The following is a 24,600-nucleotide window of genomic DNA, read 5'->3' as shown; positions in this document are numbered from 1 at the left end:
AATTCATATATTCACCCTCTCTAAAGCTGTTTCTAAGCAACACTTGTTTATTTAGACCAGATTTTGTATGAGAGATGGAAAACACATAATGGGAAGATATTTATGTCTCCCTTGATGACACCTCTAGACTGATAGGAAAAAACATTGATAAAAAAGTTTATGAGCCAAGAGGTGCCAGTAGAAAGGGTGACAGTGTGAAGAATTTTCTAGGCTGGCAGCCATGCAAAAACACCTCAGGAAAGCAGGTGAAATTAAAACTGATTCTGAAAAATTAATTAAAAATTAAAACTGAAATTAAAAATGATTCTGTTCAAGGAGATCAGAACAGAAATTTTGTGGTCTTTGTTGAGTTGGTGAAGCAAATGGAAAGCTAATACAGAGGATAAACATGAAAAGACAGCTGGAATAGAAATTGCTGATGACAAGAAACTCTTGCAAAATGCATCCATCCAAAATGTTAACAATCTGTCCTGCCAGACAAGATTCATTTATATAAATTTTATAGATATAATTATATATATATAATATCATATATGTCTATAATATATATTTATGAGATACATATAGATAAAATTAAACATGTTTATATATATAAATATACATGTATATATAAACATGTTTATATATATATATATATATACATAATCACTTGACTTTGCTCTGTGCTTTCTCATTATAGAAGGAGTTTTGTTCTCTCTACTCCAGGTAGGTCAATGACACAATTCAAGAAGAATATTACTGGGTGTGACACATTCTTCTTCTACTTTCCTATTTCCCATCTTTCTTTTATTCCTAGTTTATCTTAATTTACAGTTTGACAGTTATCTTAATGAGCTTCTAATCCTTGCCCTAATTTGCAAGTCTCAGACAGAAATGAGTCTTAACCAGAGGTCCAGAAGAGATGACAAAACAAACGTAAACTATTGCCACAGCATGATTCTGATTTTGTCCAATTTTACCTTTTCCACAAAGTACATGATACCCTCATGGCCCCGCTGTCCAGGAGGCTTCCAGCTAAGCACAACATAGTTCTTGGTGGCCTCAATAACTTGGAGGTCTGTGGGGGGACCAGGAACAACACCCTCTGAAGGACAGGGAAGAAGAGGAAACTGAACTTGGATTCAATTCTTCCATTTTTGTATCAGAATTAGCATCATAATTAAAAAATAGGAGTATTAATATACCTCAGCACTTAATCTTTTTTTTAAATGTAGAGTTAAAAGTCTTCTAAATACTGGGTTTAAATTTCCTTCTTTTAATTCTAAGCATGATTTTGTTAGGCCCTGAATAATGAAACTTCACCTCAAAAAACAAGTTGTTGAATTATTCAAGGTCAAATGACTCTCAGAACAACAAATTTTGGGTGTGTGCCAAAGTCCACTGAACTCACTCAGAGCTTTCCTAATTACTCAACCAGCTTCACATTAGACATTTGTAGGCAAAAGGGCTGTGTTTACCTGCAGGTTCTTCCTCAGTCACAATAATCTGTCCAGTCCAAGGAGCAGAAGGGTGACCTGAAACAAATGTCAGAGATAAAACACTGAGAACAATAAGGAAACTGACTCTTTTGTGGTTCAAAACTAACAATTGCAAGATCCCCATGAGCTCCATTTTTGGTTAATGCTGTGGCTGTTGCCCATGTAGCAAGCTAGTTACCCAAGCTAGTTGTAGGCTTACCAGCTTGAATATGGAGAGCAGCTCAGCATTTAACATAGCTAGAAAACATAATCCACTGAAACATCTATTCCTTCTTGAAATGTCACTGAAGTCTCCTAGGTGACAAGCAGAGGTATTTGGTTCACTCAGCTCATCGTTTTCAGAAAACTAGTTTCAGCTTTATTATCCATCCTCTATCCCTTTGGTTTAACTATTCACTTATTTAAGGAACAGCCAAATTCCTGCAGGCTGCATCTTGTCTCTTTTTAACCACTTTCTCTCATATTACCAGCTTGTAAATCGTGGGTCACAGTCACAAACAGTAACAGCTCAGACTGACTCAGCATGGCCACTTGAAAAACTTGGGTGTCTCTCTGAGTAACCAGTATGTTATCACACTATTGCAGTTATGCAGCTTTCAACCAGGTCAGTGCACTTTCAGAGATCATTTTTGCAAACACTGTTCTCTGCCTCCACATTGTTCACCTTACATTGGCTGATCTGATTTGGAGATGAAAGAAGAGAGGAAGCAGGTGGAGAGAAAAATTATGAGGGGTGAGAGCATGAGATATAACAGGAATAGACCACCAAACCCAGATTTACCTCCTGTGACAGCTTCCATGCTGCCCACTGAGAAGAAGAACCCTCTGCCCTCCCCAGGCAGGGTTTCACATGTCTGACTGAGTGCAATGTTTCTTGGCAGCTCCAAATCTCCTTCCTCTGGCCTTTTGTTTTATCTTGAATGGAAACCTAGATCATCTGGCTGCAGCACTGTACACAGTAGCTCATACAAGCTGGGACCATGGGAGCACTGTAGCTTTGTGTACAAAATCCCTTCACCATTTTAAATTGTAAAACTTCAGAAACATGTAGAAATAGATTTTAATAGAAGTAGAAATTTATTTTAGGCCTATGATAATGCCATATGCATAGAGAGGTGGTTTTGGAAGCAAAATGTCTGAGACATTGTGAGGCCACAGAAGAAATATCCTTGATTTGTAAAATGCTAACCTTAAAGCAGAGAGCCTGGGATCTGTTGGGCTGTCCTGGTGTCGTTCTCATGTTATTGCAAGACTTGGATTGTCACACGAGAACAGAATCAGCCACCCTTGTCTGTGGCTCAGAGAGAGACTATTCACAGGATCTGTTTAGCTATTTTGTTGGCTGAACAAAAGCAAATCTCTCTAGGCAATTAAACTCTCATGTGCCTGCCTTTTCCCCCCCTTCCTGCTAGTTTGGAGCATAGCACTGCAGTCAGCCAAAGCCATTTCAGCAGACAGAACACAGTGCAAAGAGCGCCGAGACGATTTCTTCTTGGCAAAGCTGTCTCCAAAGAATATTTTGACTTTGCATTGCTCCCTCTGCAGGGATTTTGAAGACTTATGAGTTAATAGTCCTAATTTTTTTTTTTTTTATGAGTTGAGACTTCTTAAACCTCTCGTGCGCCCTGTAAAAAGCACATCTTACTTCTAAGCCTGGCTCTGTCTGCAGGATCCAGAGCAGCCACAGGCTCTGACACCCGGGATGGCAGGCTGACACCAGCTTTGTTCACAGCTCGGACTCGGAAAATATAGGAACGGCCTTCAATCAGACCAGTGACAGGAAAACGAGCAAACTTCACGGGATTCTCATTGCACTGGGTCCAGTGGGAGGTGCCAACCTCACACCTGAAAAATACAAACAACAAGAGCAGTGCTGGGAAGGGAAAAACATGAACTCAGGGCACCCCCACGCCTTTGCAGCCTCGCCATCTGTTCATGCTCATTGGCTGGTCTGTACCAGTTTCCTCAGCAGAATTATATACTGGTGACATCAAAGCAGCTGCACCAAGGCGTCAGGCTGAAGTACCAGCTGGGCATGCACTAAATCCCTCACAGCTGCACCCTTCTTTCCTGAACTGAAAAAGGGATAAGGACAGACTCACTTCACTGTTTAAACCCTCCAAAGCATGCTTAGGGAGTGTCAGCTTCAGCTTACTTGAAGGGACAGGAAATATGCATCCCTTGCAGTTGCCAGAAGGACACTACTTCGTTGTTCCTGCACAATGCTGCGCTGTACATCCCACAAGATGCTGGGCTTCATGGGGTGCAGAAACCCCCACTGTGAGTTCTGGGACCAGCCCAGCACTGAGAGAGCTGTGAATGGGGTTAAAGTGGGGCACTCAGTCAGGCCCTGCTTCAGAGACCAGATCACTGGGGCTGCCAAGGGAGCCTGTGGTGTGCTGGCTGCAGTTCCTACAGTGACAGGACCCAGTGTGGTACTGCTGGGACCACAACTGTGAAACCTTCCACAGGTTGGATTATGGCAGAAGGAAGATATGATGAGTAACCACTTCAACTCAGAGAGGCAGGAGAAGCCTGTGGTGATGGGTTCCCTGTATCCAGCAACAAGGTCAACAGAAACGTGACCTTTCAGCTTGGAAGAGACTATCTGGTGAGATACCTGCCAAAGAGAAGGTTACAGCTCCGACCCAGATTTCTTGGTACATGCAAGAATCTCTCCTGAGAATTGTTACCATCCCACTCAGGGTGGTTTTGTGGCTCTTGTGTCTTCTTGGAGTGAGGGATGCCCAAGCTTTGCTTTTACCATATACACAGATCAGTCCTGCTGGCTCAACTCACCCCCTCAACTCCACAAGGCAGTTAGGGGCTGAATATTTGGGTCCTTAAGTACCTTTAGTGGGATCCAACACTGGAGAGCAGTAACACAGCTTTGAATTTGGGAGCAAATGCAGAATAAACAAGGTGAACACAACAGAAAAAGCAAAATGTCATTTCTCTTGCAGTTGCTTTCAGTGCTAGCATCCCTCAGTAGCCTAGTTTTAAAATGAGATATTGTTCAGAGTTTAGTCCTGACTTTTGTTTAGGAGTTTTCAATGAATGTTAAAGAGCCATAGCTAGATCTAGCAGAACATAGTTACAACAGTGACTGGCACTCAAAAATTATCAAAACAGCAAAGTTGTATTTGAGTGTTAGATTTATTTCACAAAGCAATACCCTCTTTTTACAGAGATATACTTTATGCATATTCAAAGGCATAATTTAATGGCATATATATAGATACATGTTTGAGTGTTTTTTTACATGCATTTGAATAAGCCCAGAGGAACTTCATATGATGAAATTATTATTACTGAAATTCAAACAAATATTACCAGCACTGAAAATCACTGCAAGTCTCAAAATACTGACTTAATTTCTTAAATCACAGGCTTCTAAGATCCTGCCACTGTGTGTAACACATGGAGGGTTCATATTTTTAAAAATCATTTCCATGAAGCTTGTGAATCTAAGAGCTGGAATAACAACAGCATTTAGGAAAGAAATCTAAGTCCCTTTGAGGTAGTACTTTGCTTTCTGGTGCATAGTAACTTTCTTTGCTTTCTGGTGCATAGGAGAGAGGCAAGAAAGCCCTGGTACTGAAGGAGCCACAGCTGCCTGATGCAGAAGAGCTACCCAACACTACAAAATCCTGAGGCCTCTCAAGCCCCAGAGGAAGCAGAGAGGGTTGAACTGTGCAGATCTGGCAGAATCCTTTCTATGCAACTAAATGAAGCAAGATGTGACTATTTCCATGAAAGTTAGATCAGGGCCAGCCAATCCAAAATAAAACAAAACTAAACAAAATCAATTTTCTTCTGGCCAGCAACAAGAATGAAAATAATAAACTACTTGTTTTATCTCATGTTTTTCAATGTGTCTTTAGTTTTTTGAGTTGGAATGAGCAGCAATATGAATTCTCCAGTCCAGCACACTCACTGACCTGTCAATGAAATATCCAAGGATGGGGTTTCCTCCATCGACAGCAGGTTGCTTCCAGGAGACAATGACATAATCTTTGTTGGCATCTAAGCACTGCACATCTAGTGGTGCACCAGGGGCTCCAGGGATTTCAGCATCAGCATCTATGAGGTTGGAGAAATATGTTTGCAAATGTGAACCACAGTTCTTTCACAATTATTAATCGTTAAGGATCAAATTGTGTTCCTAGTGACTTCAAAAATGTATTTGCTTTTATATTGCTAGTGTTTTTCTCAGTCTTGGCTTTCCTTTGCAACATTTACAAATGTTACTGCAAATGTAATTCACCTAGACATTTTAAATAGAATTAGTATCATGCATTCTGGTTAGAGAGCTGTGCGAGACATTGTTGAACTAAAAACTTGGGAGTGAGGCAATAGTTGAATTAAAAGTATTCACCCACTGGATATAACAATACTGAGTTAAATGGCTTATCCCCACTTAATAAAATCATTGTTTGATTTTGGTTGGCTGTGAACTGCAAAGGTACCAAAACATTTTGAAATTTAATTATATTACACATACATTATCACTGTGGAATAGAAATGTCATAAGGATAAGCATATTATTCCTTTCAAGTGTTTACCACAAATCTGGGACTGCTGGTGTCAAAAGGCCTTAACTCCTGCATCAGCTTCTGGACATGTCTTATCTAAAGCTTTGAAAAATAGAGCATAATGCTGGGTACTATTTACAAAGAGTCTGATTTGTGAGATGGTGCAATCTTCATATAGAGAAAAATAACCTTTGCAAGAAGATTCTGTGAAAGACTTTCAAATAAGAGATGTTGTTTCTCTGAAGGATAACATCAATTTGTACAATTGAGAGCTACTTCAAAAGAAGACTTAGGAGTTATACACCTGAATAAAAAAAAAAATTCTAATAAATACTATTCATACATTCCATACAAACCTGAGTTCTCAAAAAGGTTTAATGTTTCAAGGCATTACAGGTTTTTGGTTTACAGTATACAGTAATCCAGATTTTTCATGATTTTGACTCTCATGAAAAAATGCCTTATTAGAGAATTTAATATGCTTCATTAAGTAAAACAGTAGTCTTCCTAAAAAAAAAGAAAATCCCAGCAACACTTTGCAGAGTCTTCTCTTATAGGCAGAGTAGCATCACATGGAGCTTTTGAAGCTGTGCCAAAGTTGCCGAGTCCAGGTTCTAATTACAGATAACTTGATGCATTTTTTAAAATGGTAACATACAGAGTAAACCATCTAGTTAACATCACAGAATACTAAGAACATTAATATAATAACAAAATGTCTTCAGTGACCTCTTTATAACAGGTTTTAATTGCCCATATTTACCACTTGACAGAACGTGAGACAACAGTTTCTTTCCAAGACAGACTGAGAAACAGCTGGGAGAACCAGCACTGCTGGTCAGCCTCTAGGAGGCTAGGATTTCATCCCTGATGGCTTGCTGACAAATGATGACCTGTAGCCATGGTAGAGGAGTCACACATGCTCTGGAAGCCCATCTGAATGTGTAACATTATGAGCCTCCCTTCCATTGATACACTGATTTCTGTGTGTGACACAAAAAGACAACTGCCCCGGCTTAAATACCAGAGCTGCCATTTAAATAAAAGTTTAGGAGGAGCAATGAAGAATACAGTAGCCAACCAAGATTGTGGGGACCATTTAAATAGGAATGTAGAATATAATTAATGTAGATAGAATTTGGTAAACACACCCATTGGCTAGGAAGATACTCTACTGAAAGGGGTGGTGGGTTCAGTCAGGTCACACCTGTGTTGCCAGAAGATGTAATAGGATTGAGGGTGATCATTTATTTATATAGCAGCACAATGTAAAACAAATAAAGAAAGACAAGTCCTAGTTCTTGTCACAGAAGCTCATTTCAATAGGCTCTTTCTTCAGGTGATGGAACCATCTGCTTCAGTTGTATTTTCTGGGCAGGTTGTTGTCTCACACAGTTCTGCTGGACTTGGCAACAAGGAGCCATTCTGGGCATGGTCTCAGAGCCAAGAATTTCCAGAGCCTTTTGAACTAGCATTACACACTTCAGCTGCTTTTAGCAGCTGGGACAGATATAGAATCAGGACACTACCTGATAGCCATGGCTCCTCTTAAAGAAATAATTCTCAATGGATATTCAATGAAGTTTTTGATGGTACAAGAAAACAACATTCACAAAAATTACATTTTAATTCTATCTTCACTGCATTACTTCAGAGTCACACAGTGGTTGAGATTGGCAGACAGGTCCAGGTATTGTCTAGTTTAGCCCCTGGCTCAAAGCAGAGTCAGCCAGAGCTGATTGCCCAGGGCCATGTGAAATCAGATTTTGGGTGTCTTCAGGGATTGAGACTGCACAGCCTGTCTGGGCAACCTGTTCCAGTGTCTTCTTTACTCCCTTCCATCAGGTACACATGGATAAACCCCCCTCATGATCTCTCTTTTCCAGGCTGAGCAGTCACAGCTTTCTCAGCTTTTCCTCATATGAAAGATGTTCCAAGCTGTAAATCACCTTCACATCCCTTCAGTGGCCTCACTTCAGTGACCCCATGTCTCTTTTGTATGGGGGATCCCAGAATTGGATCTAGCATTCTAGATGAGCCCCACTAGTGCTGAGTAGATGGCAAGGACCACCTCGTCAGCCTGCTGGCAATTCTTTTCCTAATGCAGCCCAGGATGCCAGTGTCTTTGTGACAAGGGCACATGTTCACCTTGGTTCACCAGGATCCCTCCTGAAAAGCACCTCTCCAGACACACATCAGCTTATTCTGCTGCATGAGATTATGCTTCTCCAGGAAATTCCAGTGGAATTTCCATTTCACTGTATTTTTTCCTGCAGTGTGCATTAGAGAGAACCCCTCAAACTGAGCAGAAAATCTTGATAAAAATAGTGCAGTTTAGCTTGCAGTGGGATGGTTACAAAAAAGCATTTGTAACTTATTATGTGCATTTTTCATCCTAATGGCTGATGTCCAGCACTCTGAACCCTAAATTTCCTTCTCAGAATGTCAATGGAGTTTAGAAGTCTTCAGGCACATGACACCAAAGCCTGACACATGAATGGATTTTTCCCAGAGATAACAGCTGGAATGTAAATTACTAGAATCTATCAATAGAAAACAATGATTCTATTGTGATGGGGGGTGAGAAGGGGAGGGAGGGGAAGCACCTCAAATATCTGATTTTGCCAAGATGTTTTCCTCAGCTCTGTAGTGAGTTTTGTGCACAAGACAGTGCCCTACCTCGAACAAAGACATAACCACTGTACTCTTCATAGTATTCTCCCATCGCCACTCGGAGTGTGTAAAGACCTTCATCTTCCTTGTTTGCATGAGTGAGTGTCAAAGAAGCTCGCTCCCCGCTCCACTGCATCTGGACCCATTTGGATGGTGTAATAAGAACACCTAGGAATTAGAGAATTTCATGATGAGCACCAGCAGGATCTACTGAGGAATAAATTCTGAATATGGAGGATACACTGGGATAGATTGGAAATACAAAAGAGACCACTCTTATTAGACAACATTCTGTCTTTGAAAACAGTCATAAATAACATCTAATTCTGCTCTTATGACAACTTTGTCCTTGATTTCAAAGCATTACTTCAGAAAACAATAGTTTGTTATATTTTATCAGCTGTTGCAGAACACCATGCAAATACTTAAAAACCATCTTGGCATATAAATAAATAAATAGTAAAAGCTATATGAGCTCTATAAATGGGCCACATAGATGTTGGCTCTGATAAAAACGCTTCTAATTCAGATTTTTTTTTAAGAAATAAAAAATCCCTAGAAACCATTTTCACAATGCTTCGTCAGTTTTCTGTGGTTTCACATCAAAATGCTAAATTATGGAACTATTCTAGTTGAAAAAGAGAAAATATTACCATTGGAAAACCTGAGAAAGTGATGACCAAATCATAACATTGACATAAGCTGAAATAAATAAAGATTTACATGAAAGAAGTTTATATTTCTTCTTGTCAAACATTCTCACCATTTCTGTACCACTCAATGTCTGGTTTGAAGCGTTTGATATCAGGATTGATGACAACTGTGCAGCCCAGACTCATTGTTTCACCTTCTCTCCCAAAGGCTACATCAAACTTGTCGACAAAGCTGATTTCAAACCTGGAAGCATAGCCATGAGGGGTAACGGCAACTGTATAAGAGAAAAAAATATCTGGTTTTCTTTCCTTCTGTGACAAGAGTAGGAAGAAAAAGTACTCCGTGATTATGAATACAATCCCAGGTAAAGTTCAAGGTATAAATAGGAACAGTATGTATATTAAGTCATCATCTTCAGAGGCAATTGCAGCACTGGATAAGCCAAGTCCTTTCTATTGCAGAGAACTGACTATTTCTTCATTCGTACAACTCCAGTTCTCACAGCTACTTCATTTTAGCAGGGAGAGGCTTCTGCAGAATTTAATTTCAAAATTTTCAAAATTTCTAATCCAGTGTTTTATCATAAGGTTTGTTTTATAATTTAAAAATACTTCTATTTGTGATCAATTATTTGTTCAGGTCAAGTGGATCTTTAGTTTACATAGTTATTTTCTTTCCCCATTTTAACTCCTTGCTCTATCTCAGAGCAGTCATGTGTCCATTTAGCCTTTGTTTTTTTAAGCTAATAAGCCTTTGTGGCAGCTACTATTAATATAATAGGGTAGCCTGTTTCTATTCTTGTTCCTGAATTTATCTTTTCGGATGCTATGTGTCCCAAGTGGTGCAGTTTTCCAGACAGAACATCCTAAGTGCCTTTCACTTGTACTGTACATACATGGCAGAGGGGCTTCCATGTTTGTTTTGAAAACAGCTGAGCTGATAAAAACTAAGGTCACACTTTACTCAACTAGCCTACACTGATAACTTTCCCTCTTCCTGTGATCAATGAATATATGCAAATTGTGATATTTCTTTCCCATAAAGAAGTGATAGATCCCAAATTTTATTGGAAATACATGGAAGTCTCATCTGTCAAACATTTCATGGGGTTCCTAGGGCACCTTCACCCACATGACATATGTGGGTGGATTGTCTTATCATCATGGAAGCATGGATAACATATTGCTAAAATGTGAGGTTCTCAGGTAAAATAAACTACAGTTTTTACCTTGAGATATCCCAAAATAGTCTAATTGGGTTCTGGATACTTAATCCTTTCTATGAATTTTCTGTGCATTTTCACAGCTTATGAAGCCACATAAGCAGCAGATAACAATTAAGTCACCTACTCTGTGTAGGCACATGCTTCCTCGTGCCATGTTTTACATATTGCAAAAGAGGAATTGGTTCTCTCTTTGACAGATTCTATTTCATAGTGAAGTGCAATATTAACAGGATATTTCTAGTATAATCCAACAGACCTAGAAGGCAATGCCATTTCCCCCTGCTAATGAGGCTAACACCATCCCAAATTGTAAAGCTCCACACCCTTGTAGATCAGACCTGCTTCTTTTTAAAATAATGTTACTAAATATTCTGCTGAGTCATGTGTCATGATGCCACAACTATAAATGCAAGTGCAAAGAAACATATTGTAACTTACATGGAGACAGGGAAAGATTTCTAGCATGCAAAAGACTTGCATCAATTTCTCCTTTGTACCCTACACAGAAAAAGACAAAACTGGTCACTACCACCAAGAGGCAAAGGCTCTGTGAGCCACAAAACCAAAACTGGTAATGTGCATCTTAATAAGAAAAAAAAACCTTGAAGGAAATGTTTTGCAACCTACTCTTTACCACGAGGGAAGCATAAACCGAAACTTCTCCTTTAACATTCATAGCAGAGGCATGATACTGGGCAGTGTCATCAAATTCACACCTGAAATGATAAAAATTATTAGGCAGAGCAACCAATCGCTCCTTGGCGTAGCCTCTCTAGTGTTTTAGTTAAGAAAACCCTCAGAAATCTGGGTAAAATCTATAAAGTAAAAGCTTGGGAGACAGACACACTGGACACTGGACTGATTGTAGCCATTAGGTTTCTCTCAATGTTAAACTCCAGTGTTTGAAATAAATGTCTCTTTTCAAATATCACTTACAGATTTGAAATTGGGAATACAGCATAAGTAGGAAAAATTATCTGATAATATTAATTGCTAATTTACTGTCTTCTATGAAGAGATGCCTAACATGAAACTTGTAGAATGGTAGGTTTCATAAAATATTTTCAAAGGGCATCTGCCAGTAAAAAAAATTGTCAAATCCAGATTGTTGTTGATTAGGACTTATGTTTTCAATATTTTTAATGCAAAAGGAGTACAAAAATTTCCCACTTGGAAGATGAGTACTCTTAAAGATCTTTCTTGTATATAAGGAGGACATCTCAGGTCTGTTCCTCATTTCAGTAAGAATTGTGAACTTTGCTATATTTGAAAAACAGTTAACTCGCATATTTTTACATGCTTAATTGTACTCATCAAGCAGACAGATGGAAAAAGTAATCATAGATGTCCCACTTTTCTGACTCTGCCATAAATAGAAGATCCAGATAAATAATCCAGATAAATAACTCAGGTAAATTGTATGTCCTCTACTGAGGTAAACCAGAACTGCTTCAACATTTAGAAGACCACATTCACCACAGTTAATATCTCTTATATTTCCTGACCAACTTGATATCTCTTACATCCCCAAGAGATATGTTCACATTTTGCTGGTTGCATTCTATAGCAGCATTTCAGCTAAAGCTGTTTGCTAAATTATTTAATATTTCCTTACTCAGTAATCTCGAGGGAGTGCAGCCCATATCGACTTTGAATGATATACTTGCCAGGGTGAGCCTGTACATCAATGGGCACATTATTCTTGTACCTATGGAAAAGTAAAGAAGCAGTAGGTCACAAAGAGAAGTCATTCTATACTTTAAAAGGTCAGCTGCTTGATATTTGAAGTAAATCAGCTTCTGCATGCTTCTCCTTGATAAACTGTAGTTTAACTCCCTGGGAAGACATTACATATCTTTGGAAGTGTAACCTTTCTCTCTTTCTCTTTGACCTGTCCCAGGTAGATTTTATTCTCAAATTAAAAGAAGAAAATAGTCTTGAGTGGGATGAAAATCAGTTCATATTACCACAAACTTCATGTTGCTACTTGTAAAAGAAAGGAGGAGTCACATGAGCAACATCTCAGAGTTTTGTAAATGGCAAACAAAAATTTTGTAGCCTCCTTACTTACTAGCTATCATAAACCTTTTGTTTGGTTTGCATATTTGACCTACTTTTAAAACCTTTATATGCACAAAAATGTCAGGTAGAAAGTTAACTTTTTTGTTTACTTGCAACTTAGCAGGGTTAGACTGGAATACACTATGAGTGTTTTCTAGCACAGGTGTATCTTCAGGTAGGAAAGGTTCACTCTTCAAAATTCCCAGTTGTTCCGGTTTGAAGGAATGAATGAACCAGTGGTGATCATTGGTGAGCTGGTGCTCCTAATTTCAGAATTTATACAAACACCTTGAGACTCTCATAGTGGAAGAACAGTGGTGCATGATAAATTCTTCCTCTTCAATTGTTGCATAAAAAGTCACTCATGGTGTAACCAAGTAAATGTTTGTCTGAATCCTGTCTTAAGCAGGCACTGGAAATATGGAAAAAAACTGGCAATAGAAGTCTAATAAATAAATAAATTGCACTCTGAATTGTATACAGTACAATTGGCATTGATTTGAGGTCCATAAAGGAAAAATGTTTCCTAAGAGAGTGTCTTATTTTACATAGCTTCTTCCCTGTTCTTCATAAGATGTATATATATTAAGTGAAATTATGAAGGATGATAGATAATAAAAGTACCTTCATCTTTTACTCTGATGTAGCTTAAATAAATCTTTCTTCTCACAACAGATAACCAGACAAAGAAGTTTGCTTCTTCATTTCAGATTTTATATTTTAAACCTTTCATGATTTTCAGTCAGGATAGGGAAGTGGTCTGGTGTCAGTGGCTTGTCTCACTTCACCAAACAAATTGGTAATTAACGATTTTATTTTCACTAAGAATATTATCAGTTGAATATATTTCAAGATGAAGCTATATCCACAATAAATCTGAAAACTGTCTTTCAGCACCATCAGCGTTGTACAATAAAGAATAGTTCCCTGACAACAAATATTTGGGCATAGTAATACACTGAGAGTTTTCCAAGTGCTTAAGTGAGTAAGGACCATAAACCCTAATGCTTTTTGTCCTCATCTTCCTCTCAGCAAAAATATCTATGAAAAGGGACTCAATGCAGGGCAGAACTCTCTATTCTGCACATCAATCATTTGCAGAGATGCTTGACCTCATTACTCTATTATCCTGGCTTAGGCAAAGAATAATACATGAATCCAGCAGGAGCAATACATTCACCATGACTCTTCATCTCATCTGTGAGCTGGTGCCCCCCAGACTGAACTGCCTGGGAACATTAGGGCATTTTTACATTACTTCTAGTATGTAATTTCTAATTTGTGTGTAATTTCTAGTGTGTAATTTCTATATTACTTCTAGTGTGGAATTTCTAAAAATATTTTAGAAAATAGAATAATGCCATCAGTTCTTAATATTTTCCAGGGTATATGAAATGGTGTAAACAGGACTTAACTCCACAGTACCTTTAAATTTTCTCCAAAGGGCTGGGCAATTCTTGGATCCTATGGCAGCAAAGTTGTTTGGTAGCATGGGGTGCTTTGCAGAAACAAGCTTTTACTGGGTCATGCCAGCAGCAAGAAGACTTTCACTTCTTTTGTCTTCATTATCAGGTTAGTAAAAAGTAATTGATTCAATTTTTGTTTATTTATATTCATCTATAGAAAGACTAGGACTCGTGTTAGAAGGACCCCTTGTTATTTCTGGAAATGCAAATTCCAGAGCAGCCAAGTCATTAGCTAATGTGGGACTGCAACCTCCCACTGTCATTAGCTACTGATAATTTATGCTTTCTGCTACTGGTTTCAAATGTCCTGGGTTTTCCATATGCTTTTTTTTTCCAGGGGAGTCAGAACAGCTGCATCAGGCAGGTTTTCTTTAGAGAAAGTCCATAAAGCTTTATAGTTTTTCAGGCATAGCATGAAAAGGTCTTCACTGCTTATACAAAGAATGACTGTTTGGAATACTCTGCTGACATTTTGTTAGAAAGGCTGAATGAAAGCTGACAGATCCAGGTCAGCCCTGTTCTATATCTTAGAGCAAAGACACCTGCTGAAAAGGATGTGATCTCTTTTATTTTTTTTTTCCATTAGTAGCCTGTGGCAAACTGAAATCCCTTTGGAATTCAGATGTACAGTGAAATGATGTATTAATTTCCACCATCCACATTTAGCACTTAGATGAAAGGCTGTTCACAGTGAGAGCAAAGACAGATAGCTGAAGGCTCAGTTTAACCATGTCAGGTTTTGGGGATAAGGTGAATCTCAACCACAGTGAAAATGACCCAGCTCTTGAATTCTTGGGTAGGATTCAGGTTACAGAGCTGTATCACAGCCATGAGCGTAGCTGACCATTGCTTATATCCAGCTGAGACCAGATCTGAAGGGTTTGTCTGGAATCCTCTCCAGGTGGAATGTGAACACAGGGCACTTGCAACCCTTACAGGACGGGAAAACTGTGTCCATGCAGAGCCTGGCTGTCAGAGTCCCAGGAGAGAGATCAGTGACTTTGTGGACTCAGCTCTGGCCTATTAATATACCTCTTAATAGCAATTTTTGACAAGCCCTGAGATAAAGGTTTTTAAGACCTAAATAAATGTAGAGTCCCTTAAGCAATTCAATTAGCAAATTGCAATATATTATTATTACATAACATTATAATATAGTAGATGTTTCCCTTCCAACTCAGCATATCCTGTGATTCTGTAAAATTTTCCAATACTTCCAAAGTTTTCATCTTACTTGGATAGTTCCAGATCTACCTGAAGTCACTGACTCCAAACACTGACAATGTGTCTGCTATGAACACATCATCATTACTGAGATTTCACAGCATCATCAAGGGATTTCTACTTCATGGAGATTCAGCACTCTAACTGCTCAGCTGCCAAAATGTTTGCTCTTGACCAAAGCCTGCTTTAATGCTTCAGGGATGTTAGTGTCATTTGTAGAACTATACCCAAGTATTTGGGAAACATTAACAAAGATAGTATGATAAATTAAACTGCTATTTTTCCTCAATCATCGACAGAAGGAATATATTTGATGTCTCTATCAAATAAAAAAAGTCTATGTATTCCTAATGCTGTTACACACATATTTTACATATTATTATATTAATTAATTTACTATAATAATTATATAATTATTTGTGTTGTTATTATTATTGCTTCATTTTAACATTTTGCTCTTTTTCTGTACAATGCGACTTGAAAGGTGTTTGACAGGCCTGCCATCAGTACCTGATTTTTTTTTAAATTTAACTTCTATCTTTCCAGAAAAAATGACTACATTTACTGAGATGACTTCAGATTCTGGTTAAGTGGTGACTTTCAGTGCCAGGGATAGAAACTTACCATGTAACACGGGGTTCTGGCCAGCCAGCCACAGAACAATTAAATCTAACATTTTCCTTTTCCCAGATAGTGTGGGAACGAGGCTCAATGATAAACTCAGGAGCATGTAAGAGTTTATCTTGATTCAACTTTCTATGGAATGCCTGAGTCTCTTCTAGCTGGAAAAGAAGCATTTTATTATACACTTGATTACAGCAGCAGTTAGAAGTGCAAATTATTAATACAAAACCAAACAAAACAAAACCCACCCCCCAAAAAAAAAAAAAAAAAAAAAAAAAAAAAAAAAAAAAAAAAAAAAAGGAAAAGCCCCTACAATTTTTATTTAAACATCCAGACACACTTAATGTATTTATCTCACCTGGACACATAAAATAAAGTTTTCATTTTCAAAAATTTCTCCTTTCATAATAACTAGATTTGATTTTACAGAGCTTTTCCCCTCAAAACTATTCTAACTAAAATAATATTCCCCATTTAATTACTTATTTATTATTTTAAATACAGAGTGGAAGGTGAAATAGGCCTGAAACTCAGATGTCTTCTATACCTGTGCTGTAATGCAAGGCTCTCTATGCCTAGGTCATGTCTGGCAGAACTACTTTCAAACCTTTCCTCCTGACAGGATCTTTCATCCTCCCAAGGTAACTGGTTCAACTGCTTGACTAGCCACAGAGCTGGAAAAAACTCCTAATATGGTATAAATCTTGCTTTCTGCAAACAAAATGATTTATTTTCTGCTCTAACTTTCAAATATATGGAGAATTAAAGGTCCCTGTACTCAGATTATTAAAAGAGGACTTTTATAACCAGGGCAATATCAGTTTTCCTTATAATGGTTTCTCAGTCCTGGTCAGGTTCTATTTGTCCTCAATATGCATCAAGCAGAGACTGCTCATTATCATAGACCCAAAAGATTCCAACACAATTAAATAACTGCTCCTTAGGTGTTACTGATAATACTCTAGATTGGTATTTGTTTTCATACAACTGCCATTAAATTGACTGACCTTTTATAACTCTCAGATCCTGAGGTACTTCTACTTAGCCAGGCATTCCTCATTTACTTTATCTTTTCCTTCTGTGTGTAGTAATTTCCATTGGTTGTTATTCAAATTCACCCTCACTGTTTCTCAATTTTTGAGATGATTTTGACTTTTTTACCGTGTCTTTGAAAGTGTTTACACCCTTTCCAGCCTTATGTGATAAGGATATCTTATAAGCAACTTGCCAATTCTTCTGCTCAAAACAATAAATAATAAAATATAGTAATAGTGTAGTGTAGTATAGTATAGTAATAGAAATAAAGTAATATATTTGCTAAATGAAACATATTTGCACTTACATGTCCTGTCTGATCGCAACATATTTATAACTATGCTCTGAGAATTATTTTTTAAGAAGTTGGGCAATAATGCATACAATTAGAGATTCAGTTCCAGGTTTCTTCCCTAATTTACACCTAATTTACCCTAATTCTGTCCTAATTTATACGCAGCGTTTAAAACTCTGGGGTGAACACTTTTCACAAGCCATAAAAGTCCAGAAATTACCCATTCACCTACTTATGAGTAAAATATATATATATATAGCCACTTTTATTCTCTACCCAGCAGCTGTCTCATCCTGCCTGGGGCACAGTGCCTCTCTCCTTTTCCATTTGATACTTAGATAAGAAGACTTTTAAGTAATTCAAGAGACTTCCATTGAAAATGCTTAGGTTTATTACTACCATTATTGTGATTGCCCATGGATTAAATCAGGGCACTGGTATGCTAGGCACTTTACAAACATCAGACAAAAAAAGACTGATTTTCTTTTCCAGCTTAAGTTTTAATTTCTAATATTTTACCGTTTTCTTCATGGCTACCCGTTCAGCAGACTCGCGGATCGCCACTTTCCTTGATTTTTTTTCATGATGTTCCTCTTCAGAAGTCTTGGCCACCTTGCTGACACTAACTCCTTCCCCTGTGGCAAAAAGGTTCCTCTTGGCAACATATGCAGCACTTTCTTTAATTCTCTCTTCTTCAGTGTCTGTGATACCACTGATATTCACTTCTCTGAAAGAATTTTTAAAAAGCACAATCCCATTGGAAACATGTTCCATTTCAAGTTGCTACCAAATCAGCCACTACAGTGGCCAACACCTTTCTGCTACAACACTCTTATATGTATTCAAAGCAGAAACATGGAAGGGATTCTGGAGAAAGACTGAGTATTTCACTGTCCAAAGTCATGGCCATTTTCAGGGCCTCTCCCTCTAAATATGCCATATACATTTTCAGTTTAAACATTACCCTGCTTTGGCTTTTTATCTCCATCACTATAAACATGAGTGTAAGGCATAACCACAGATCTTCAAGGTATTAACTTAGAGCTGCAGTGTTTGAACAGCACTGCCAAAGGGGCAAGAGATAATTGTAGCTGTATAACAATCAATGTCCTCATTAATGGTTTATTAAACGCCCCCCATCCCACCCTATATAACTGCAGACAACAAAAAGTTCTCTTCGCTCATAGAAAATTCCATCCTATATTGCTCTATATGCCATATAATTTATATATGTTATATAAATTCCATCCTATATTATCTTTCAGGAAGATAACTATGGATTTTCTTGAAGCCTCCTTTTCAGGTTTTGTACAGAGGTGAGATACAGAGAGCTCTCAGTGGGTGCAATCCTGTTTCCACTCTCACATCTGGAGGTACCTTTGAAACCACACTGTTTTGGCACTGCCAGGACATTACAGCTGCTGTAGTGGTGCATACACAATGAGAGTTCCTTGACTTAAGAAGAAGCATCAATATCCTCCTGCTGAATTTAGTTACTGTAAGGGAACATTAGATAGCACACTGAAAACAAATTAGGTTTAAGTTCTCATTAAGTGCCATCTTGCAAGCACTATAGAAACATCACCTCTGTTTCTAGAATGCACTCAAGCACAGCCTCTCTTTTATCAGAAAGCACTTACTACTACTACTACAAAGCAAAAAATAGAAGGAAGGAATTTTTTTTTTTTTTTAAGATTGCCAATATTATGCATTGGACAGTACATCCCAATGGTAAAAAAATTTGAATTCAAGTTCAGAATTAAGTGTCTAGCCCCTTATCTTGAAGTCAGTTTGGTGAGATGCAAGACAGTCAAACAGTGGAATGTGCTGTAAACTTAATTACATTTAACAGCTGCTGAGAAGACTAAAAATCTTATTTAACAGCATAGAGCTTTGACCACCCTCAAACTCAACTTCCTATGTTTCAGTCTGCTTTAAGAGGATGACCCTTAAGAAATCAGTGGGGCAATAGATTCCCTCCACTTAGGCACATCAGCTGTTCCCACAAATATCACCTGAAGATGCAGCTATATGGAAGATATTTTTAAAAACAATTTTGAAAAAATCAGTATAATGAATATGAATATAGCTACCTACGTTCATTTAAATTAATCCATGGCATTTTTCTTCAAAGGCAAACTGATACTATTTCTTCCTTAACTACAGTAGTTAAGATTTCAGCAACTTCAGAGGATGGACTGGTTTCTCAAGGCATTAAGCACATTTTGAGAGCTGATGAATATCCTCTGACTAAAATGGAACTCATCCTAGTCATCTGCAGTTGTAATCCCCAGATGCTTTTGATCAACAGTATTAAATATTTATTTCTAATAATTTCTCCCTGTTATAATATTCCCAGATCAAAGAGAAACATGCTCCCTGAAATGACAAATGCACTAAACCAGCAAACCGTACCATTTAAGAATTGATTTTACAGTCAAGTTTCAAGGGTTTCAGTAGAAAATAATTTTCAAACAGATCCAACCAGATCCAACCCCAAATGGCACAGGCAAAATATAATTTTAAGGGTATCAGCCATCTACAGTCCTTTGACATAGGCTTATTAGTGATTGCAAATAGTTCCATGAGCCACAAGCAGCAACTTCAGCACTTACAGCATTACATCAAGCTCTGGGTGTTTTACTGTCTAAAATACTGTCTGCCTGTCCACAATTTTCTCTTGCAAGGATTAGCCCAGGTGTTTAAAAGGTGTTTAAAAGGATCAGTTGCTAAGTGAATAATCTGAGCAAAGTATTTTTTCTACAGCAGAACCTCAGGGATCTGAAGTAGAACTAAATAATGGAAATGGTGACACATCACTGAAGGTCACCCAGCTCCAACAAACCCACAGTGAGATGACCTTTATAAATAACTTTCCTTTTAACAGCTCTCTGCCCATGGGAAACAACACATCAATTTCACTGGGGAATTTAGGAATGACATGTAGCATGCACATGTTTCAATGGGCTTCAGCTGTTATCTTTCAAACAAAAATAAATATCTGAGAGGAATGTGGCATGCAACTTCCACAGTCTTGGCATGTGGTCATGAGCATGATGCCAACAGTGAAAAGCCTAAACCAGATACCATTTCATGCCATGGTGAGTTGAGTACTCAACAGTCATGATATGCTCTTTTAAACTATTTTTTTTTTAATTAAAAAAAAATCCCAAAATAGAATTAAAATTTTCTGGATCATTTCAGTGGCAGAAAAGCACACAGAGCTTTCTGATTTGCCATAAGCAAAAAGTAAGATTGACACAAAAAAAAAAAAAAAAAAAAAAATGGAAGAAGAAGAATAACAATGATGTAAGAATTTGACAGTACCTTTTAATGTAGGATCCCAAACAGGACCCCAAAATATTTTACAGATACAAATAAATGAACCTACACACTGTCACACTGAGTTATATATTACTGTATGCATTTAAAAATAAAATAAATGAAATTATTTCTTAGTATTTGTTAAGATGTTAACATGATGTGCTAAGATCACAGAGGCCTGTAAAAAAGCTAAGTACTAATCAACGGTTGTGTTTTTCAACTATCGCCCAATACTAAAAATTTTACTTGTGTAGACTCAACATACAATAAAAAGGAAGGATATTTGTGCTTGAGGGCATGGGAGACAGATGATGGTGAGCTGCAAACCTGCTACGTAAGTATAAACACTGGCCAAGATGCAAAAGCAGTGAGAAGCCTTGAGAATGTTATCTCAAGTTTTGCATGAGACAGTCACATTTTTATGTGTTTCTATCACAGAAGATACAGATGAAACTCCAAAGCAATTTCTTAAAAAGGCAGCAGTGTTTTTTTAATGTTGGTTGGATCAAAGAGCAGTGAAACCAACACAGGAATGTACAAGGGGTGAGAAAAAATTACTCTGAGACAGTGGGAGGGAGTTAATAAAAAACAAAACTACTACTGTTCTCATCACAAATGCTCAAAAGGCCAGAAACAACTTGGATGTGTCCCCTGAAAAATGCTGTGCTGTAGAGGAAAGACAAGTTGAAGGGAGGTTTCTGTTCAACTGCAGATGGGCAAGAAAATTTTTCCTGGCCTCTAATCAGGAGCAATTTTCCACACTACACCCCAGGATGTATTAATCTGAGCAAGTGACTATGCTGGAACTGCTGGAGACTCTACTAAAATCACTATGCCATACCCCGAAAAGGGCAGGGGAGCCTCGTTGCTGATGTTGGTTCTGGCTTCCACATAAAGTTCACATTCAGCTTTACTGAGAACAGTGCTGCAGTAAGATGTATTACATCAGTAGTAACCATGCAATAAATACCACCAACACGTGAGATCAGTATGAATCATTACAATGGATTTGAGGAAGCATTTGGTTTTATTCCAGGTTTTTCCTGTGCCAGGACAAGATATTAGCACTTTGTTTCATTGTTTCTATGTTTAATGCTTGGTAAGAGAGATCTGATTACAGAACAAGTCTTCAAACCAAAAGAATAAGCTAAATAATGTGGACAACATGCTTCCCTGGTTCCCAATAGGCAGGGTTCTAATTATATTTTCATTTCATACAAAGTGGACCTGATAATGTGTTCAAAACAAAGTCCAGACACGTAGGTTCATTTGTCCTGGCTCTGGATGAACAATGTCCAATTTTCTGCCAGTCAGTTTACTTCTCTTTTTCTTTTTATCACTCATATGAAGTACAAACTATCACCATAAGATCCATGAGTAAAGACAGATTAATGGATTTATTATTTTATAATTTGTTAATAGATCAGAAATAAGATACCAAACAAAATAAAAATAATCATACCGTCCTGTGAATATGGGCACTGAGTAGTCTAAGGCTTTGTTCTCTTTGTCCTCTGATATCAAACTCTGTTTTGCTCTCTTTGCTTTGGGACTCATCTTATAGGACTGATCTTCTATCATTAAGTTGGAATTTTTCAGTCTGAAATAAAAATTATATTGTTAAAATCAGGAAAACAGCTGTTAAGAAGCGCTCAAAAATACAATTAAAGTACTACAACTTTTTGCTGTCTTATTTTGTAATCAAGAATTTATAATTTTTAATAGCCATAGTTTAGAGTTATTAAACACGTAACTAAGTGTACTTTTGACTATCTCACCATTACAAACATACGATTTATGCCCCTTGGTATTAAATCTAAACATAGAGTAAGCAATATACCTGGTAGCAATGTACTTTTAATAGCTTTTTGTTTGGGACTTGGGAAGATTGTTTAAGTCTCTCTACAGAAATTGTAGGGCACTGTATAGCTCAGAAACCAGTGTTACCATCCCCACTGCTCTCCCATGCCACTCCCTTGGGAAGAGTTGAGTGAAGCAGCACCATTTAACATAGTACAGATAAATGGAGGATGACTGAAAAGGAGGAAGAGCTTCCCAACCCCACCCATCCCCCAGTCCTCAGCAGCCTGGGAGGGATTCTGAAGAGCATGAAGCATACTTGCGGCAATCACTTTAGGTTAATTTTTAACATAGTTACAAATTGTGTAAACAAAGCTCAAAACACCTTGCCTTCCTTTGCCAAAGCAACTCATCTCTAATTCCCATATCTATGGAATATGGAATATTTGTCAGCCTTTAATAAATCCCCAAAGTGTCTATTCACCTGTCTTGCAACATCACCACAGAAAATCATATGTGAGTCTTCTTCTGGTCTGGGGATTTGTCTACACAGTATGAGCTGCCTGCTTACATGTGCAGATACAGGAGCAGAATGATGGTTTCTCAGCAAGGCTTGTTAGCCCTGACATGTGCCTCTGTCAGGGATAACCTGCTTCCCACACCCTGGATAGCTTACACTGGTGTCTCCACATATATCAAAACCCATGCTACCACTGGGCCCCTGGGAATGTTACACGTGCATAATGTAATATAATATTATATCCTTGGGCTAATGTTTTCCTTAGGCTGTATCCCTGCAAAAGTACCACCACCAACACAAGAAGAGTGCTTAGTTTCCAAAATATGTGTTAGTAATATATCCACTGAGACTGTGTGTGAGATGATGCAGGATCACTTTCATTCTCCCATCCTCCCTTCCTTCATTTCTGTGTCCATCCCTTTGCCCAGATGGAGTTCTCTCCCTACCCAGTTCCTGTTAAATCAGTCTCCCATTCTTTAGCTCTCTGCCTTTCTTAATGTAATTCCTCTGCGCTCCTCAGGTGCCACGATCACCAAGCCTGCAGCACTTCTGCCAAGAGATGCTCAGTACAGGGGGTAAAAGCAACTGTGCACTGCTTCTCCTTCCTTCCTCCTCTCCCTGTAACATGGTTTCCACACAAAAGAAGGCACAGCCAGTGAGGGATTGTGGCACACATGGCAGGACTGGGGCCAAGGGTTTTCCATGTCAGGCACCACTGTGTCAGCTAAGGCACAGACCACATCTACGGGAGAGAGATGCTGTGGGCTCTGGGTTTTGACACCAGGCATTGCCCAGGACAGCCACTGATGGAGTACAAGAGAGGCATATCCAGCTTTAGGGACAGAAATCCAAGCAGAAAACAGTCAGGAACAGTCCAGGCAGAGTAAAATAAAAAGGAAGAGACACATTGAAACGGGGTGTGCAATGGCCTTACTCCTGGGTTGGACAATGATGTGGTGCAATCACTATGGCAAACCACAAATGCACATCAAATAAGGGAAAAGAAACATCAAAGGCAAACTATTTTCATTATTTTTCTTAATTGAACTAGAGTCTGTAAGGAGCTGCAGATCTTTACTTAGCAAGTGACTTTTATTCCTGTCCTATTTAAAAATGGGTCAAACCTGGAATTTTGACTCTGACAGCCATTAGATTTCCTCAGAGCTTTAGGTTGAACCTGTTAGGAGGCCACTTCATTCCTAGTTGTTTCTATATCAAGAAAGATCACAGTACCAATTGAACTTAAGTTAAAATGTCTAGAAGTTTTTATTTTCACAAATGTAGTTGAAATGTGGTGGAAATTTCAGCTCAGGCATTTACAGCACTGTTAAATCCAGACCAACACATTATTCCTAAAGGAGGGTTTGGCCTTGCAGTCATTTTAGTTTTCATTTAAGGTCCAGATTACACACTCACACAGGGAATTAATGGGAAGCATATATAGCAGTTCCCATCACTCCCTGCTAGGCATTTTGTTGATATCTTTCCTGTATGGTAGTAGGGGTTTCCTATCTTTCATTTATATCTCTCTACAATTATTTGAAAAGGCAAGAATAAATTGCTACAGGTTCTGTTTGTTTGTAGGCTGGTTTTTCACTCAAACACTCCAAGTGCTTGAAGTTGAATATCTCATCTTTATGACCATACCAGAGCACCCAGCTGATGTTTTCAGAGGGATACCTAGAG

General features: G+C 38.2%; 1 protein-coding gene across 1 annotated transcript in view; it reads right to left on the bottom strand.

Annotated features, from left to right (window-relative positions):
- MYOM1 (myomesin 1) overlaps nt 1-24,600 on the bottom strand; it is a 65,243-nt gene that overhangs the window by 34,734 nt on the left and 5,909 nt on the right. The window contains exons 2-13 of the mRNA XM_053966239.1: nt 22,057-22,194; nt 17,790-17,997; nt 15,941-16,098; nt 12,181-12,273; nt 11,193-11,281; nt 11,004-11,063; nt 9,450-9,614; nt 8,693-8,854; nt 5,420-5,561; nt 3,124-3,323; nt 1,458-1,514; nt 960-1,084 (exon numbers count right to left, since the gene is read on the bottom strand). Of these exons, the coding sequence (XP_053822214.1) occupies nt 960-1,084; nt 1,458-1,514; nt 3,124-3,323; nt 5,420-5,561; nt 8,693-8,854; nt 9,450-9,614; nt 11,004-11,063; nt 11,193-11,281; nt 12,181-12,273; nt 15,941-16,098; nt 17,790-17,997; nt 22,057-22,194 (1,597 nt within the window). The remainder of the gene's footprint in view (nt 1-959; nt 1,085-1,457; nt 1,515-3,123; nt 3,324-5,419; nt 5,562-8,692; nt 8,855-9,449; nt 9,615-11,003; nt 11,064-11,192; nt 11,282-12,180; nt 12,274-15,940; nt 16,099-17,789; nt 17,998-22,056; nt 22,195-24,600) is intronic.

Source organism: Vidua chalybeata, chromosome 1 (genome assembly GCF_026979565.1).
Source record: "Vidua chalybeata isolate OUT-0048 chromosome 1, bVidCha1 merged haplotype, whole genome shotgun sequence".
NCBI lineage: Eukaryota > Metazoa > Chordata > Aves > Passeriformes > Viduidae > Vidua > Vidua chalybeata.
This window is presented reverse-complemented; position numbering and strand designations above follow the sequence as displayed.